At 42.8% G+C, this 18,514-nt stretch overlaps 1 protein-coding gene across 1 annotated transcript in view; it reads left to right on the top strand.

The window, feature by feature from the left end:
* tnfrsf21 (tumor necrosis factor receptor superfamily, member 21) overlaps positions 1-18,514 on the top strand; it is a 66,411-nt gene that overhangs the window by 20,946 nt on the left and 26,951 nt on the right. The window contains exon 3 of the mRNA XM_034150412.1: positions 9,790-10,347. Within this exon, the coding sequence (XP_034006303.1) occupies positions 9,790-10,347 (558 nt within the window). The remainder of the gene's footprint in view (positions 1-9,789; positions 10,348-18,514) is intronic.

Genomic DNA, 18,514 nt, shown 5'->3' with positions numbered 1-18,514 from the left:
CAACCCCGAGCTTGGAACCTCCATCTCTCCAGACTACGCCAAGCACATCTCGTTTGTTTCCCCCTCCGTGCGAAATGCTACCATCACGATTGAAGGAGCAGTCTTAGCAGATGTCGGGACCTACACCTGCACAGTGGTTACATTTCCTGAGGGCGACACACAAGCATCAACCAAAGTAAATGTTTTAGTGGCGCCAAAGGTCTATGTGTCTGCGGGCCCAGCAGCTCTGCTGGATGGTGGCAAGGAGTCGCTGGTGGCGACCTGCATCGCAGAGCGCGGCCGTCCCGTTGCGGTGGTCTTCTGGCATACGGACCTCATCTGGCTGTATGGACGAAATGACGGGGAGAGTCAGGAGGAGCCCAACGGCACCTTCACCATACATGTGCGCTACATGTGGAACCCGCAGAGCTACTCCCATGGGAAGCTGCTCATCTGCGTGGTGCGCCACCCGGCCCTGCAGACAGAGTTCCGCATACCCTACAAACTGAATGTGCAGTTCTCACCAGTGGTGGGGATAAACGGAATTGACAAAATGTGGAATGTGGGACAAGAGAATGTGAAGTTCACCTGTGGAGCCAAGGCCAACTCACCTGCCCGTCTCTTCACATGGACTAGGTTGGATGGAGTGATGCCAGAGGGTGTTGAGATATCAAACAATAGCTTTTCTATCACTCGCCCTTTGGAGCGCAATGACTCTGGAGTGTACCGCTGCGAAGTGATCAACGACATCGGCCTCTGCATTCAAGATGTAACCCTCTGGGTACAAGTGGCGCCAAAGGTCTATGTGTCTGCGGGCCCAGCGGCTCTGCTGGATGGTGGCAACGAGTCGCTGGTGGCGACCTGCATCGCAGAGCACGGCCGCCCCGCTGCAGTGGTCTTCTGGGAGACGGAGCTGTATGAACGAAGTGAGAGGGAGAGTCAGGGGGAGCCCAACGGCTTCTCCACCGTACGTGTGCGCTACATGTGGAACCCGCAGATTCACGCCCAGGGGAAGCTGCTCACCTGCGTGGTGCACCACCCGGTCCTGCAGAGAAAGTTCCGCATACCCTACATACTGAATGTGCAGTTCTCACCAGTGGTGTCGATTGACAAAAATTGGTATGTGGGACAAGAGAATGTGAAGTTCACCTGTGGAGCCGTGGCCAACCCACCTGCCCGTCTCTTCAAATGGACCAGGTTGGATGGAGTGATGCCAGAGGGTGTTGAGATATCAAACAATAGCTTTTCTATCACTCGCCCTTTGGAGTGCAATGACTCTGGAGTGTACCGCTGCGAAGTGATCAACGACATCGGCCTCCGCAGTCAAGATGTAACCCTCTGGGTACAAGAACCCCCCCCTACCACGGCAGCACCACCTCCCCCACCCTGGCCTCCTTACCTGACTGCAGCCTGGGTACCATCGTGGGCGGGGCTGTGGGCGGAGTCTTGTTCCTGATCCTCTTGCTGATTCTGGGCGGGGCCTGCTTCATGCGGTCGCGCCGGACCTTCAGAGGAGACTACTACACCAAACAGTACCTGGGACCCTCCGACATGCAGAAGGAGGCCCCACGAGCTGCAGGAGGTCTACGGGGATAAGACCAGCAAAGGCAGCCAGGATCTGAAACCCAAACTGGGCGGGGACATCATTTACCCCGACTACACCCTCTTTGAACATTACTGCTCTGCCTTGATTGTAACCACTTAACCTTAATGACGCCTATTTGGATTACAAAGAAAACCCTTGCAAACCTATGGTTATGTTATTTAGTGGCTTTTTCAAACTCAAAGTGTCTTCAGTAAATTATTGTTGAAAAGGTGAGCCGTCACCTGACAGAGAGAAAGGATATTCCCTGTGGAAGTACTTTAACTTCCAGCTTCAGTTCAGTTAAAGTTGTAAGATTTCAGTCCTGGTTCCCGTAGTAACAGCAAACATTCCCTGAGCAGCTACTTTACAAAAGGACAACTTGTGTAATTAAAAATGGTCTGCTGACAAAGAAAAAGAGCAGAAAATTACAGTTATCTTTTTTTGTAGGCACCTTTTTGATAACCAAAATTGCTGAGTACTAACCTCAGTGACAACATCTTTCCGTTTCCTGCGGGTGCTTCACAATAAAAGCTGGATTACATGCAAAAGAATAAATAAATAAAATGCCTCCGAATGCAATTTGAATAGACCTACAGCCAATCAGAGCAACGAAACTTTGGGTCTGCGTCATGCCTTACCGCTTGAGATCAATCGGAACCGCCATTCTGTATCCCCATTGGATCTTCAACGTGTACTATCATACGTAACGTTCACAGTGATCCCTTTTTATTTACTACAAGACAAATGTGCCGTTTTATTTCATACAGTTCAATTTTGATTGAGACAGGGAACTAATCAAAACCTCACGCGTGGCGTTTCACTGTCAAGGGGGGCGATATAGCGTGTATGTAATTACATTGCAAATACTGACTTGAGCCCCACTACTGTATGGGTTAGCCCTACCATAGATTACCCAACAAAAATACTCTGGTGCCGCCACTGGAAAGCAGCCTAAATTATAAAAATGCACATGTAAAAGTTTCTACACAGTTGAAAAATTCAATATGAGCGAATAGTCAACACATAAGATAAAGATTTTGGAGTATATACCAGATGATGCACCCTCCAATCAGCCTTAAAGGAGACATGTCATGGCCATTTCCACTGATCATAATTCCATTGTTGAGGTCTACTAGAATAGATTTATATTGTGCAATTTTCCAAACTCACATTGGTTGGGCTTCCGGTTTCGCTATGAGTGGTCGCATTTTCGGGAGCTCCCGCTTTGGAGGTTATTCCTCACGATTTTTTACATATTTCATCCTCCTGACAATATGGATTATGGACTCCTACCTCAACTCATCAATGAGGCAACATCACTTAGAGAAGGAGAGTAGTGAAAGCAGGGATAAAATGAACCACAATGACTTTTACCTTCTCAACGGCTGGGAAAGGAAACACCTCGCTTTTGGAAGTGCAAGCATTCATGCATTATTAACTGCAAACCCGACGCGAAAGTACTTACCCCCGTCAGGCAAACTAGACCGAAGAAGTATGATCGTCTTGGTCTTATTGTTAGCGGGAGACATCCATCTGAATCCGGGCCCGGTGCAGACAAGAAGCCATTCCTGCATGCTCGAGGAGCTAGCATCACAACTAGCATCACAACTAGCATCTCTTCCGCTACAGCAACAACTACGCGACGACAACAGAGACCATGGAGACAGCGGAGACCGAGGAATCAACGGAGACTTCGACATTCCCCCGGGGACGCCTCGGCAGACAGACACGCATGAGGCAGTGACGAGAGGAAGAGAACCGAGATCCGAGGGAACAAATATCCACCATGTTGTTAGCCACCCTGCTAGCATATCGACGGCTAAAGCTACAACGGAGCCTCCCTCCCCCCACCACCCCACCGCTCCAAGCACCACGGCAGGCCGCAAGCCGTTTGCTGTAACGGACAAAGACAAATATCTTCAAGCTGACGACATTATGCATTTAAACAACAAAAATGGACTACATATTTTTCATCTGAACACTAACAGCCTGAGACACAAACTGGCTGAACTCAGGCAACTGTTCATGAACGGTAAGGCAAGCATATTATGCTTTTCTGAGACCAAATTGGACAATTCCATTACAGATTCAGAGATTGAAATTGAAGATTATCTTGTAGTGAGAAGGGACAGGAACGTGAATGGAGGTGGTGTCTGCATGTACATACATAAAGACACCAATTTCAAAAACCGTACTGACCTGCATCATGAAAATATTGAATCTGTGTGGGTTGAAATTCTTTTTGACAATGCTAAATCTGTAATAGTCGGGACAATCTATAGACCACCGGAACAGAGTGACTTTTATGATACATTAGATGGGTGTTTGGCTGATGTGGGGGATGTAGAGACAATTATTATTGGAGACTGGAACACGGATATGCAACGTAAAGACACGTCCGTCTTCAAGTCCTTCAGTAGGATTTGTGATCTGCACGGCCTCAGCCAGTTAATCACCCAACCCACCCGGGTATGTGAAACAACACAAACTACCATTGATCTCATTCTGACCTCTGACAGGTCCAGGATCTCCAGTAAAGGGGTTATAGCATGCGGTTTAAGTGATCATTATATGATATTCTGTACCCGCAAAAAGCTAAAACAAAAGGCCGGCTGTCACAAAACAGTCATATCTAGAGACCTCAAAAACTACTCTAGCGAGGCCTTTAACCTAGAACTGGAGAGCCTGGACTGGTCAGATGAGCTCAGTGGTACACAAGTTGAAGAAACATGGCTTGGTTTCAAAAACAAATTCTCTGCAATACTCAATGATTTGGCCCCCCTAAGAACAACCAGGGTAAAAAATCGCGCTGAGCCGTGGATGCACTCCGGCATACTGACCGCCATGAAAACCAGAGACAAAAAATGCTCTGAGTTTCATAAAAGTCAGTCAATGCTTTCCAAAAGCACGAGCAGTGAACTCCAGGCCCACGTGACTGAACTAAAAATTGAAAGAAACAGACTAAGAAATGACGTAAGCTCCATGATCAAAACTGCCAAAAAGAATTTCATCAATGACAAAACTGAGGAAAACAAAAATAAACCCCGTGAACTTTGGAAATTACTCAATAACCAGCTTGGCTGCAGTAAAAAACTCAAAACGAGATTTTCAAACGTAAACATAAAGACAGATAACAGGCTCATCACAGACAAACTGGATGTGGCCAAGTACTTGAACATTTTTTTCACAAACATAGCCACAACTCTTGTAAATAAATTACCCTCCCACTCAGGGCTTTTTGGAGTAGATCACATCATGACCTACTACAAAAACCTAGGGGTACGCAAAGATGATTTCAGTCTAGCAAGGGTAACAACAGCAGAGGTACTCATTAAACTGAGCGCCCTCAAACCTAACAAGGCCACTGGCCACGACAATATCCCCTCCAAATTCCTCAGAGACACAGCAACCGCCATCTCACCAGTCATAGCTCACATAATTAACCTCTCCATAAAACAGGGAAAAGTACCCAAAGACTTCAAAATTGCAAGAGTAACCCCCCTGCACAAAAAGGGCAGCAAATTGGACCCAGGCAACTACCGCCCTGTTTCTATACTTACCTCCATCTCGAAAGTCATGGAAAAAATAGTATATGAACAGGTCGAAAAGTACCTCGCAGAAAAGAAACTAATCTATGAATTTCAATCTGGCTTTAGAACATCCCACTCCACTGACACATGCCTTCTTTATTTGAACGACCACATCAAACAAGAGGTGGACGAGGGTAAATACTGCGGCATGGTGATGCTGGACCTACAAAAGGCTTTCGACACTGTCAATCACCCCATTCTGATTGACAAGCTAAAAGCAATTGGTTTTGATAAACTATCGGTGAGCTGGATGCAATCCTACCTGGAGGGGAGAGAACAGATGGTGGAGGTAAACGGTACTCTGTCCCCCCCCCTCCCAGTGAGCTGTGGTGTTCCACAAGGAAGCATATTAGGTCCGTTACTGTTCCTAATTTATGCAAATGACATGTCATCAGCATGTGACTGCAACTTGTTCCTGTTCGCGGACGACTCAGCCCTGCTGGTCTCTGACAGGAGCAGATTGCAGGTTGAAAAAACCCTCAGCTCCGAGCTCGGCAGAATCTGCACCTGGCTCGCCGATAATAAATTATCATTACACCTGGGTAAAACAGAGTCCATTCTCTTCGGTTCGAAACATAATCTCAGCAAATCCGACGACTTCTCAGTTGCAGTGGGTGACATTATTGTCACAAGTAAGAAGGAAATTACATACCTAGGATCTATTCTTGAGGCAAACCTCTCCTGTGACAAAATGGCATCCAATGTAATAAAAAAAGTCAATCAAAGAACTAGATTCCTATACCGGATCTCCTCTCTGGTAAACAAAAACACCCTGAAAACTCTGGCAGGAGCACTCATTCAAGGGTACTATGACTATGCTTGCACGTCATGGTACCATAGCACCTCCAAGGCGCTAAAAATAAAACTTCAAACATCGCAAAATAAACTGGTCAGACTACTGCTTGACCTTTCATCTAGAACCCACCTCACCTCTGCCCACTTTGACAACCTAGGATGGCTTAGAGTAGATGACAGAGTACAGCTACTTGCAATGGGCCTGGTCTACAAGATCCACTACACCTCTATGGTACCCATGTACATGTCAAAATTCTTCCCAAAGGTCAAGGAATACCATGATCATAACACCAGAGGGAGCTCCACAAATCATGTAAAACCCAGATTTGGCACAAAAAAAGGGGAATACACGTTTCGCAATTATGCCACATCAAGGTGGAACGCTCTTCCCACAACTGTAAAGGAAAGTAAAACTATACTTACCTTCAAAACCTCTCTTAAAGAGCACCTTCGGGGGAAAGCATTGCAAAACTGGCCCCGGTAATGGTACAAATCTCAACCTGTCGTACAATGGACAGCTTCCCCCCCCCCATCTATGTATATACTCGCATTTTAGACTCTGTTACTAACTGTATATCTGTAGACTTGGTATGTCTTAAATGTCCGGTTAGGATGTATTAGAACGAAATCTAAAATGAAAATTGTAAATAAGCCATCTGTATGTAAAAAACCACCTGTATGTAAATTGTAAATAAGCCATCTGTATGTCAAATATGTCTTATATGTCTTAAATGATATGATGAATTGGAAATGGGGGACCCTGATGTAAACAAGACGAAAGTCTTTCTCTGGTCTGCATCCCCTTAACAATTGTATGTTTTGAGCTGTACTGTACTGTACCCAATATACAAGCTGTTAATAAACTTTTCAATCAATCAATCAATCAGGTTTCTCATACAGCATCTCTGTAAACTACGTGTATTCACTGATTTCACTCTCTGCCTTTAACAGCTCGTTGTAGCTCCAATAGCTCCAGCCCCCACCCTCCCTGTGAGCACAGTGTGCTCTGATTGGTCGGGACGTTGTGAATCGCGCTGAGCTCCGTGGAGGTGTTGTTTCCTTGTTTAGCATACATAGCGAAACACAGCCAAACTCATCCTGAGCACACACAAACTCACAGTCGAAGTAAAAACAATAAGTGTGGCTTGATATTGAGTAAGAAAAAGGTTGATAAACGCTGTGAGAATGGGTCTGCAGAGAGAATTTCGCCGCGATCCCAACTGTCTGTTATCAGCCTGCAGCCAGGGAGGAGAAATCAGCAGAGCTGCCTGCACTGTGTGTGTTTGTGAGGAAGTCCGTGGATTGGTCAATTTGGACCAATCAGCGGGGGCTTAACGTAACGGCTCCGCGGATGTAACGTAACGGCTCCACGGATTGGTCCATTTGGTTCCGGGTACCGCATGACCGTATCGCGTCATAGCTCTGGGCGTGGCTACTGGGTATCCAGACGTCACGATGCCCAGGAAGAACATGAGAAATCTCCAACGAGGCGTTTTGGGGAGGTCTTTTCTGTGTTAGAGTTTTACTCGCTACAGGGTGTACTTTGAGGGTTTTGACTCTGCACACCGTTTACATGCATAAAAACCTTCATAACACACAAGGGGACGGGTAATAACCGGAAAAGCATGACATGTGTCCTTTAAGACAATAAGTAATAATTGTAGGGAACATTTTATTAGTTTGAGTCATAAGTCATTTTAAGACCAGTACATTTTGCATATAAGATTCCACATATCCACCATACTGTTCAAAAACTCCCTAAAGTATTCTGTATTAAAAAATAAAATAAAAAAGGTTGACATGTTGAAGAATCAGCCTAACTTTTGGATTAGACCTGCACCTGTGTACCTGTTTTAGAGGGACAATCCTAAAAACATTCAGCAGCCTATCTATGATATAATGTCATGTAACACCCATCCCACTGGCAGCAGCACACAGGCACAGAGCAGCAGCAGTGATGGCGGCCACATCGATAATCAATAAAGGTTAATGACGCACTTAGAAAGACTGACCATTACAGTTTGTTACTATGTTCCAAACACTGTCCCTGTGTTGTGTTTGTCAAACAGAACAGTTGTTACTTTTACATTTCAACAGATTACAGAGGTTTGCTCTGGTGTCAATTGTAAGCCCATCCCAATCCTCTCTCTTTTTTTTTGTTATTTTTCAATATTTCCTGCAATGGAATGCTACATCTCAGAAGATTTGCCAACAGTTAAGCTTTCAAGGGACAGCCTGTGGGGTGAGCAATTTACAGCTTGTCTTCTGAGAGATTAGGAGGTGGAGCACAGCTGGGCCTCTGTGTGGTGGAAGGAATACAGGATTGTGCATAGGGTATTCAACAAGATTTTCCCTCATAACTCTGACAAACAAATAGATGAAACAAACAAAACATATCTCTTTGTGCCATTTGTTTTGCAATTCACCCAATTGCACCCAGTTAGACCCAATAAGCAGCACTAGTTGCTCATAATATTCACATAACAGGTGTTGATAGAAACTGTAATTAATTAATTTAGCCAGATTTGGGAAATGATGTTACTATATTTGGATGGAAACCTATTGATGACAAAGTAAGATGGATGAATAGTACTTTATTTATCCCAAATTGGGAAATTATTTTGATGCAGCAGCAGTCAACAGTATGTACATATCTAAAGTATAAAGGGCATAAACCACTAGAATGCTCAATATACAATGTTCTAGATAATTTAGACTGCTCCACAATATATTACAGTATAGCAGAACACATAAATACATATGGGTACTGTAGTATATAAATTACAATTGTGTAAGTAGCAGGTGTTCATGGTTGTTCATGGTACTGGAGGGGAGGAACCAAACTATGTAGCAGTGAGTTCTCTGCCAGCCAGAGGAATACAGAGTTATGGCTGTTGGCAGGAATTCCTTCCTGTATCTGTCCCTGTGACAGCGGAGCTGGAGCAGTCTGTTGGAGAAGGAGCTCCGCTGTCTGTCCAGCTCTAGGTGGAGAGGATGGGTGGGGTTATCCATCATGGACAAGTAACTTTTCATTGAGCATGTGGCATCAGGCATCTGTTCTGAAATTAGAAATATCAAGTCTTACTTGAATGAGTACGCTCTTTGGCAGTGCTGCCAGCATGCAAGGTAGTGCAAACCTCTGCATGTGGTTCAAACATATTTAGGATATACTTTTTGTATATACTGCTTGTATAAATAATGATACCACCTGCAGTTGTATTCATGTTTTCCTTAGCCATGATCAAGCAATATATTCATTCTGTCTTTAAAACAGCTTGAATCCCTACTTCTTTTAAATGTAAGATTCCCTTATATCCTCTTTGACTTTATCTCAGAAAGCACACATTCTTGTTCCCCATCCATTTCTAATAATTGATTCAGGTGTAATTCCAAAATGTAGCTATTTGGGACTTGCCAAAAATAAACCATAATGTGAATTGTGTAATAATGTTAGATACAAAAAAGGCTGATTAAAAACATTCCTGGGAAATATTTATTAAGACCTCAAAACTCAAATATCAGTTGCAATATACAGTAGTGTGCAGTGGGTGGGTACCCAAGGATGGATGAAGTAATCAATCCAGGAAGCAGATGACTGGGAGCAGAGGGGGAGGTTATTCCTCCTTCTGAGTGTTTGCTAGATTGCTTGCATGGATTAAAGTGTTTTCATTGTCTGGGTTAAGCAAGTTAGTGAATTTAATTTCTTCTTTCTCTCCGTGTGTTGTCTCCCATCTCTTACTTCTGTACTATCTTGTCTCGTTGCTCTCTTTGTTGTCCCTCATCTTTCTACTTCTTACTTGTTCTATCTCCATACATCAATCCATCTGTCTCTTTTCCCAGGCACCTACAGCCAATCAGCAGCCATTCAACTAAGGGGAGTCCCGAGTGGGGAAGACCACCATGCAGAGGGGCCACTCCTCAACCAGCTTAGCGCTTCCACCCCAACAAATCGCCCACGGACTCACGGGCAACTCATGGAACTGGAGCACCAACGGGGGCAACCCAATTCTGACCCTGTGACGAACCCAAACAAGAAAGGGGTTGAGGGTCCGGAGGGTGCTGATGTAATCAGGGTTTGGCCGGGTATCAGCAAGGTAGCAGGACAGGGCGGTGGGAGTGGGGTCCAAAGCTACTACAGGCCAACTCGAAGGGGTTCCCCAAGACCGAGCACCCACGATCACTTCGACATCAACGAGCACCTCCCCTGGATGATAGTGCTGCTGCTCCTGCTGGTGCTGGTGGTGATCGTGATCTGCAGTGTGAAGCGGAGCTCTCGTGTGCTGAAGAAGGGGCCGGTGCAGGACCCCAGCAGCATCATCGAGAAGGCAATCCAGAAGAAACCATCGGCGCCTCAATCGCAGGTCAAAGAGAAGTGGATCTACTACTCCAACGGACAGGGTAAGTCTTTGATTCCAACAAGAGTGGTTCTGATGGAAGATTGTTGGAGGCTACTTTGGAATATAAATAGGAGACAAGTTAAAGAAAAATACAAAATGAAGTGTCTTGGACCTCCACTAGCATCCAGAACAGCTTCAATGCTTCAAGATTCTCGAAGTCTTTATACTTCTGTCTGTTCCTTCAGATTTACCCATGAGAACGTTTTATTTCCTAATAGAGTGACGTGTTAAACCATGCTCATCCACTGTAGATGATTCTATGCTTTCCCATTCACACATACAGTATAAGTATTCTTAGGAGACAGTGGGTAAGATAAAGATAATCAAAAACTTTATTTTATGGATGCTTTAACAACTTTTTTGATATGATAGTTTCTTAAATGTGTAGTGATAAAAGCTACATTGTACATGTCTGAATGACAACCATCGTTATCACACCTCTAGAAACATCTTGACAATCAGAAACAGAAATCATTTTTCCGTCTCATGGGGAGGAAATCTAACAGCAAAGGGACAGTGTGGTGAAAGACCAAAAATAAAATATGTAAACTAACATAATGAAAAGAAGAAGCAAAATAAAATGACATGGCCATGCCTTCGATATACATTTTAGTTTCTTACATTATTTTCTAAATGACTTCAAAACTCCAGTAAAGATTCCAAGTTTGTGACAACGGCAATTTGTGTGTGACGTCCTATACTGCAATACGCCCTCAGAGAAAATGTCTTATCAAAGCTCTGCCATGGTGTTGTAATCTAACGACATGTGTTTCTACATGATATGCAGCCAGCATTGGGGGTCATGAACTTGCGTACTGGATGTCCCAGTCTGGTGTGATGGCATAAAGTCAGCTCCTGAACCGTGTAGAACCATGTGATGATGTGATCTAATCAATTCTGCCCTGCAGCACATGGTGTGGAGGAAAGTGGTTATACAAGCAAGACCCTGACCCTGTTGTACCCTCCTGCTGTCACTGTCCACCCCCAACACACACTCAGGTTGCATTCTCCTATTGGTGTCTCCTTCCCGTCTCATCTATCTTGTTTTTCCTTTTTGTTCTCAGGTGCATAGCTTTGTATTTCGTCACTTCTCTCCATCTTTCTTTGGCTGATTTTCTGTCAGTTTTTCATTCTTTCTCTAGCTTTCCTATCTCCTGTGAATACATCATCCTTTATTTGCCTTTATTTGGCTTTATAGTATCTCCAGTTTCCTCTTCCCCCTTTCCCACATGGTTCCCATGCTTGCATGAAATCCTTTAAAACACCACATTCAAATTCAAGTGTTTTTGAAATGTGCTTGGATTTTGAATAAAGTGTGCTTAAAACCTGGGGACATATTTAAAAACATGATACATTTTTTTGTGTTTCTTTAATTTCCCACCCATACAGTATATAGAATGTTGTCAGAAACCATAATTTGGGTCCTTTATTGCCCATTCATATCTAATATTACAAGTTCTATATTGAGTACTTGTACTATATTCAAATATGTAATTTGCTGGAAAAGCTTGAAAATGCTTGGAAAGTATTTGAATTTGACTTTTGAAAAGGTGGGGGCACCTTGTTTCTAGTGCTCTCCTCATTTCATTTCCTTATTCTTGTTTAAATGTGAGATTTCAGTGTGTGTGTGTGCGTGTGTGCGTGCGTGCGTGTGTGTGTGTGTGTGTTGTGATAAAGCCGAGCCACCCGCCACCCTCACTCTGCTCCCTCAGTGCCTTACCACAGAGAACTGGAGTAATCTGGTTTCAGCTGCATCAGCGTTGTTGTTTGGTTGGCAAGGAACATTAGTGGGTCAATCTGGTCTCTTACAGGGCGACAAAGAGTTATATAGGCAGAAGGAAATGGGGAGAGTGATGGTGCAGCGTGTGTGTGTGTGTGTGTGTGTGTGTGTGTGTGTGTGTGTGTGTGTGTGTGTGTGTGTGTGTGTGTGTGTGTGTGTGTGTGTGTGTGTGTAAATGTAAATGTTATATCTGACCATTGTTGGCTAACCACCCTGGGGTTTCCCTGCCGTTACCTAGCAGCCCTTGTTAATGAACAGATAATGTATATCATGGGTCTTTAACATAAGGTCCTTGTCTTTTGGGGGTCTTCAGAGTTACTGCAGAGGGGCCAGCAAAGTATTGCTTGTTTTTGTTAAATATGTTTTAAAATACAATCAATCCAACATATTAGCAACGATAAATCTACTTTTCGTAAAACCAACCCATTTATTTTCCACAGTGATGACAGTCTTATGTTACCCATGAATCCCCGTACAACCAAGTGAGCTAGCTAACCTATGCTAAATCGCCATAACGGCTAACTACATGTAATTAGCTATGACATAGTTTTATTATTTAAATAGCTTATTATTGTACGCAATAATAAGGTATTAATAAATGGAACTAGCCCCCCCCACAAAGTTGTCCACCCAGTATCAAGTTTATTTATTTGGGGGTCCACATTCCCTTCTTTAGCAAGGGGTCCTCAGCCTGAAAATGTTGGAGACCACTGCTTTAGTTCCCTGACAGAGAAAAGCATGGATTTAAAAATAGACAAGTAACTTTCAAGGAACTTATTTGACATCATAAAAGATTTATGCGGGAGGCGTGTGGTGCACTGGGTTGAGCGTTGGTGTTCGGATCAGGGGGTCACAGGTTCAAACCCCACTGCAGTCAGCATGTCGTTGTGTCCCTGGGCAAGACACTTCACCCCAAATTGCTCCTGTGGGGATTGCCCACAGTATTGAGTATGTAAGTCGCTTTCGATAAAAGCGTCTAACAAGTAACATGTAATGTAATTTATCAGAATCAGAACTGGTTTGTTGCTTGGTAAGTTTACACATACAATGATTTTACTTTGGTTTATAATGAAAGAATAAACAGTCAGAGAAATTAAAATTGAAAACTAGAGGATGGTGAATGTAACGCAAAGTGCTTGGCTAACTTTACAGCTATGGTTTGGTTAAGCTTTGGCTACTGAAATGGATTAAAACATATTGGTCATGATTAAAACAAATCCAACATTGCCTGCTGGTAGGAGATAGAACACAAATAGCAGTTTTGTGCAGACGGTACATATTTCTCTTACAATTTAAGCAATTTGTTGTCCTAATTGCTTGGGCTTATTACTTATTGGCCATAATACTACTGCCATTGCTAGAAATGACCTTCACAAAAGATATTTCCTGGAAAATAATTCAAGATATTTGGTCCTTATGGTCACTATTGGTGACCTATCTCTGTGACTATCTGTGGTGAAGCCTTTAATGCATTCAAAAACAGATTAAAAAAAGTGTATGTGTGTGTTTTGTGTGCATATGTTTTCTCCAGATTGGATGAGCAATTCTGTGCACATATGAATGTATTTACATGGAGATGTATGTATGCACATCAAACCCAAATAGCCCTTTACACCGCTGTTTACTCTCTACAACATAAAACAAAACAGCTTCTTAATCCTTCCAAGGTGCGTGGCTGGCTCCCCTTCAAGATGGTAATGCCCCTTTACTAGAGCAGTTAAAACATTCAGGCAATAAAGGAAAAAAATAAGGGAAACGTCAAAGCACAGATCACACACATACATTACTTGGCATTTGCTCAAAGCCGGTCAGGAAGTAGTGAAAACTGCTACTCCTCCACAGCAGGCCTGCGTGGAGCTTTCCAGGGCCACGGGCCAGATTTTTATTGCACAGGATCTGAATAACCTATTTGTTTATCTGAAACATGGGTGCAGCAGTCAAATTAAGTAAAAGGGAATCACAAACATTTTGTATAGGGTTAGCTTAAGGCTACAGTAAACTGAGCTTGCAGTTATACCATATTGCCCTGAATGTTTGCCCTCTATACAAACAAATGCTTTTTTTCTCTTCAGTGTATATTATGTGGCTGTTTCTTAATACAATAGACAACCCTGCAATTGTGCCTAGTTGCATTGCCAGGTGTGCAAAGGTGAGAAGGTAGGCATGATATGGGTTCTTTTTTTAACAATTTATTTTTCCACAACCCAAGTATGATACTACAAAAACCTTCTCGGAGACACTGCCCAAAACTGTGTTTTCTAATCCACATTTATTCATTGTGTCTGGACTACAAAAATACACAAAAACACATCATTGTTGGAGAGAGATTGAGGAGGCAACAGAGTTGTGCGATGATGACGTAATTTGTAGGCTGACTCGGAATTTGTCATCGCAAGGGCTCCCAGGACAAAGAGAGTTGGGATGTTCCCATTGGATTTTGGTAATTTGCAGAAAATAAGCTTTGTTTTAACATGTTTGTCATTTTTTAAGCTTTAATGCAATCGCAAGCTTCTGACATATTTTATGTTGTAGAACAAAATGTGAAATCTCTTTCTTACCTTTGTGTTGAACACAGATCTTATATCAGGCCTCCAACTATAAACAAGTTCAAAAACCATTCACTTCATGACGAGGAAACCGGAAGTAGTAAAATGCTAACTAATTTCTGGGTTTTACTCACTCATTGCTACTCCACTCTTTAAGATGCACCGATTGGAAGTTACCATCACAAGGTTTTCCCACTTCCTCTGAAGTGGCTACTCAGAACAGATTTGCTCACCCTCTTTGTGGGCCATGCTGGTGGTTTTACATGTTTCAGTCTCAGGTCAAAACCCATCAGTGAACTTTAAATTGCCAAACATTTTCTGTCAAATATACTTTTGTAGGTTGGCAATACCATAGCAAGCAGGAACTGACCGTAATGGTGTGTTCAGGAGCAATTGGAAATGTGATATTTTAAAATTAACTGCCAATAGGTATTGAATTTACTAAGTAAAGGCCACTGAGTAAAGGTAGACATGGTTAGAATTTTTCCAATTCTCAAAAAGCAGCTTGTTGGCAGCTCAATTAAATAATAGATATCAGAATATCAGATCACCTTTGAATTCGGCTTAATGAAACAAGGTTAACAAACAGCAATTAAATAAATGATATTCTTTATAAAGTTTTAAAATGTCTCCAAGTCAGTCAGTCTTGAAGTTAGAAAATAAATCCCAAAAAATCAGTATAGTGTAGGCAGCGTGTACTGAACAGAAACATTGTAATGGTCCTTTAAGAGAACATCAAATAGAGGCAGGTTGCTTGGTGTGGTCACCAGGCATATTATTTACAACATATATTTCCAAAGTCAGACGCAGATTGTAGAGGAAAACATGAAGGAAAACAACATTCTACCTGCCCACCATCCTCCCTCGTTAAACATCTACACTGTTAATAATGCCAAGTCCCACATCCAAGCCCAGCGGGGCGCGATGTGTTAGAACGGACTGTGCTGTGCAGTACCAGGGTGGGCCGAGGTAGTTCTCACTTCTGCCTGGGTGTGATTGTGAAGAGCAGAGTTTGGGGGGGGGGGCTGTAGCCTGGTTGGAAGTATACTGCGCTTGTTGTGCTCCCACACATTTCATCAATTCAATGTGTTCAGAATTTGGAATGAACGGGCTACGTGATGTGATAAACGGAATGGTGTTTGTTAAGACGCTGATGCACACAGCACCCTGCTTGACATCATATTGCACATAATAACAGTGTGCTGATGTTGCACCATTTGTTGGAAACATATGTTTCAGATCTGCAGTGTGTCAGACATTTAAGATTATGATATAGTCATCAGCAATTCATGTTTCATCTCTGTTCCCACCATTTTCATTTATTTCTTCACATTTCTATTCATATAATGTATTGGACAGTTATGCTACATCACCCATAATCCACAGCTGTAGCTCTAAAGAAAAAATCAACCCAGAGCAGTGAAATCAGATGCCATGCACGATCTCCCATAAAGAATTTGCTTCGAATCTGCTGTCACCTGGATACACAGCGGCAAATGTGTTTCTATGCAACACAAGTCAAGTACGGGAAACAAACCAAAGCTCCACTTGTGTAATGTTGGCGTTCATTGTATCCTAGATCGGCTGTAGCCGTTAAGAAAGAGACGAAGTTTGGGTAATAACCAAAAAAAGAGTAGTCAAATTTCTGCTACTTCCTGTTGAATGGAGCCACTCTAGGTGGTGTCTGCTTTAGGATGCCTTCTGGGCAGCACCTTGGGAAGATTTTTTCTTGCACGTCCAACAAGTAAAGCCGAACAACAACATGCTGGATGGATTACATATATAATCTGTCCTGGGAACACATTCTTCATAAAGTTATGGAAGCTGTGGCTAGGGTTAGGGTTCTAGGAAGAAGGATGGCTAGGTAACCTAACTTAGCCTTCTGCTAACGAATCCAGATAAGCAGAGGTAGGCAGATCAGGTCATTCCTACAGAGATGTGAAGAAACAACAACCACAGGCTATGCTGCATGTCTGGACCTGTCTAAGAACTGGGACCCTGCTCATGGTACAACATTATAGGAAGTTGCCAGGATAAGCGGCCCTCATCCGCAACACACCAGACCCTTCTTTAAACATGAAACCCTTCTTCTTTATGGCATGGCTTTAGGGCTGGTTGGTCACCACTCTTTCTCAAACTGAAATATCTTCAAATATCTATTTGACAGATTGGCAAAACCTTTGGTACCTTTTTCACAAGTTCTACCATGGTATTTCAAAATTGTTTTTGTCCGGTACATTGGTCTAGGAGGCACTTGGTGAGTGAACGTTTAGCACTCTTACATCAAAGGACCAGAAACTTTTGATAGTTACTTTGCAACAGAAGTAACGAAAAACACTGCTTCCCTCTGTTTGCTCTCTTTAGTTTTACTGGGCTGAAGGAAAAGTAATTAGTGAAACAACAGGAGTCATTATCACCTACACTGCCAAATGAGATGAGTCAGCACCTCTCTAGAAAAGGAGATGACACTTTAGTCTTAATTTCTAAAGCAACAAATTGTTGACAAAAACAGTGTCTCATTTGTGCTGTAATATCTTCAATAATGACACCCGTGTGAAGTGATGCATCATTGGGATAACTTGTATTGTCCCCGCCAGGCAGTTGTATCATGCTTTATGAAGACAGTTTGGCAAAACATGTCAGTTTGGATAAATTCGAGCAACTAGCGGCAAGTAGCTGCTGTTGGACATTTCAGTACACACACTCTAATAATACACCAAAAGCAGCGAAGAAGACCCCCCCGAGCATGGTTGCCATGGTTGTGGTAGAGGAGCTGTAGATTTTGCACTAACATCTGTAGCATGGTCAGACGTAGCTACTGACCATGCTACAGCAGTGAGCAGCAGAGGTGGGGAGAGACTTTTTAAGCCAAGTTAGGACACTTTTAGGTAGTTTTCAAAGGGTCGGTTTAGGATTTGGGCTTCTGTTTTGGGTTATTTAGTTCTAGGGTGAATGGTAAGGTTAGTTAAGCTTGGGTTGAGGGTTAAAATTAGGTTGGTAAAGGAGAATTTAAAAGGAAGTGTGGCATGTCAGGGTGTCTGTGTAAGCATGTCGGAAGGCTTCACATATCTATTTATACTTGTCTCCCGGCTTGTATGTGCTTGCAATTCTCTGTGTGTATGTACAGTATGTATGTTCATGTGAATATATATGTGTCGAATGACTACCACTGGCTTTCATCCATTTATTTGATCTGAATCATCCTGGATTTAAACGTTCAGTATGTTTACTACAGACAACATTAATAATGGATATACCTATACTTCTGAAAAGTTATGACATTCATTCGGTGATGATGACTTTGAAGTGTTTGCACCATGTAGAACATAAACCTTCAATGTTTAAAATATGGTTTACTGCATTGGTCTTCAACAGGGGATTTGTGAAGTTTACATAATCACAACAATTAAGATACAGCTAATTAAGCCAACAAACAAATGCTAATGGTTAAGGGTTGGAATGCATTGGACAGTATTAAAAGGCACATTTTCCCCTTTATAAAGTTATACAAAAAATTGTATGTAGTGTCACATAGAAAGGCTGTTGCAATAAACTGCATTCCACTAGATTGGGTTTTCTTTTTACATCTGGCTTTTTTATTCGGATAGTCTTCAAAGTTTCAAATTGTAAAAATAGGTGGGGGCCAGATTCATAGTGACATAGCATGGAATATCCGTGCATGAGCATCCTTTATCAAGTATAATAAATACTGTTTAGTCCTTTATTGGGCGGCGGTAACTCAGCCTGTGGGGACTTTAAGTCGGTCTAAGTCCTGTTTGGACCGAAACATATGGAGTGTGGACTGGTAGCTGGAGAGGTGTCAGCTCTCACTGCCGAGGTGC

Source organism: Trematomus bernacchii, unplaced genomic scaffold, assembly GCF_902827165.1.
Source record: "Trematomus bernacchii unplaced genomic scaffold, fTreBer1.1, whole genome shotgun sequence".
Classification (NCBI taxonomy): domain Eukaryota; kingdom Metazoa; phylum Chordata; class Actinopteri; order Perciformes; family Nototheniidae; genus Trematomus; species Trematomus bernacchii.
Note: the sequence above shows the minus strand (reverse complement) of the source record. Positions and strands in the feature narration are given on the sequence as shown.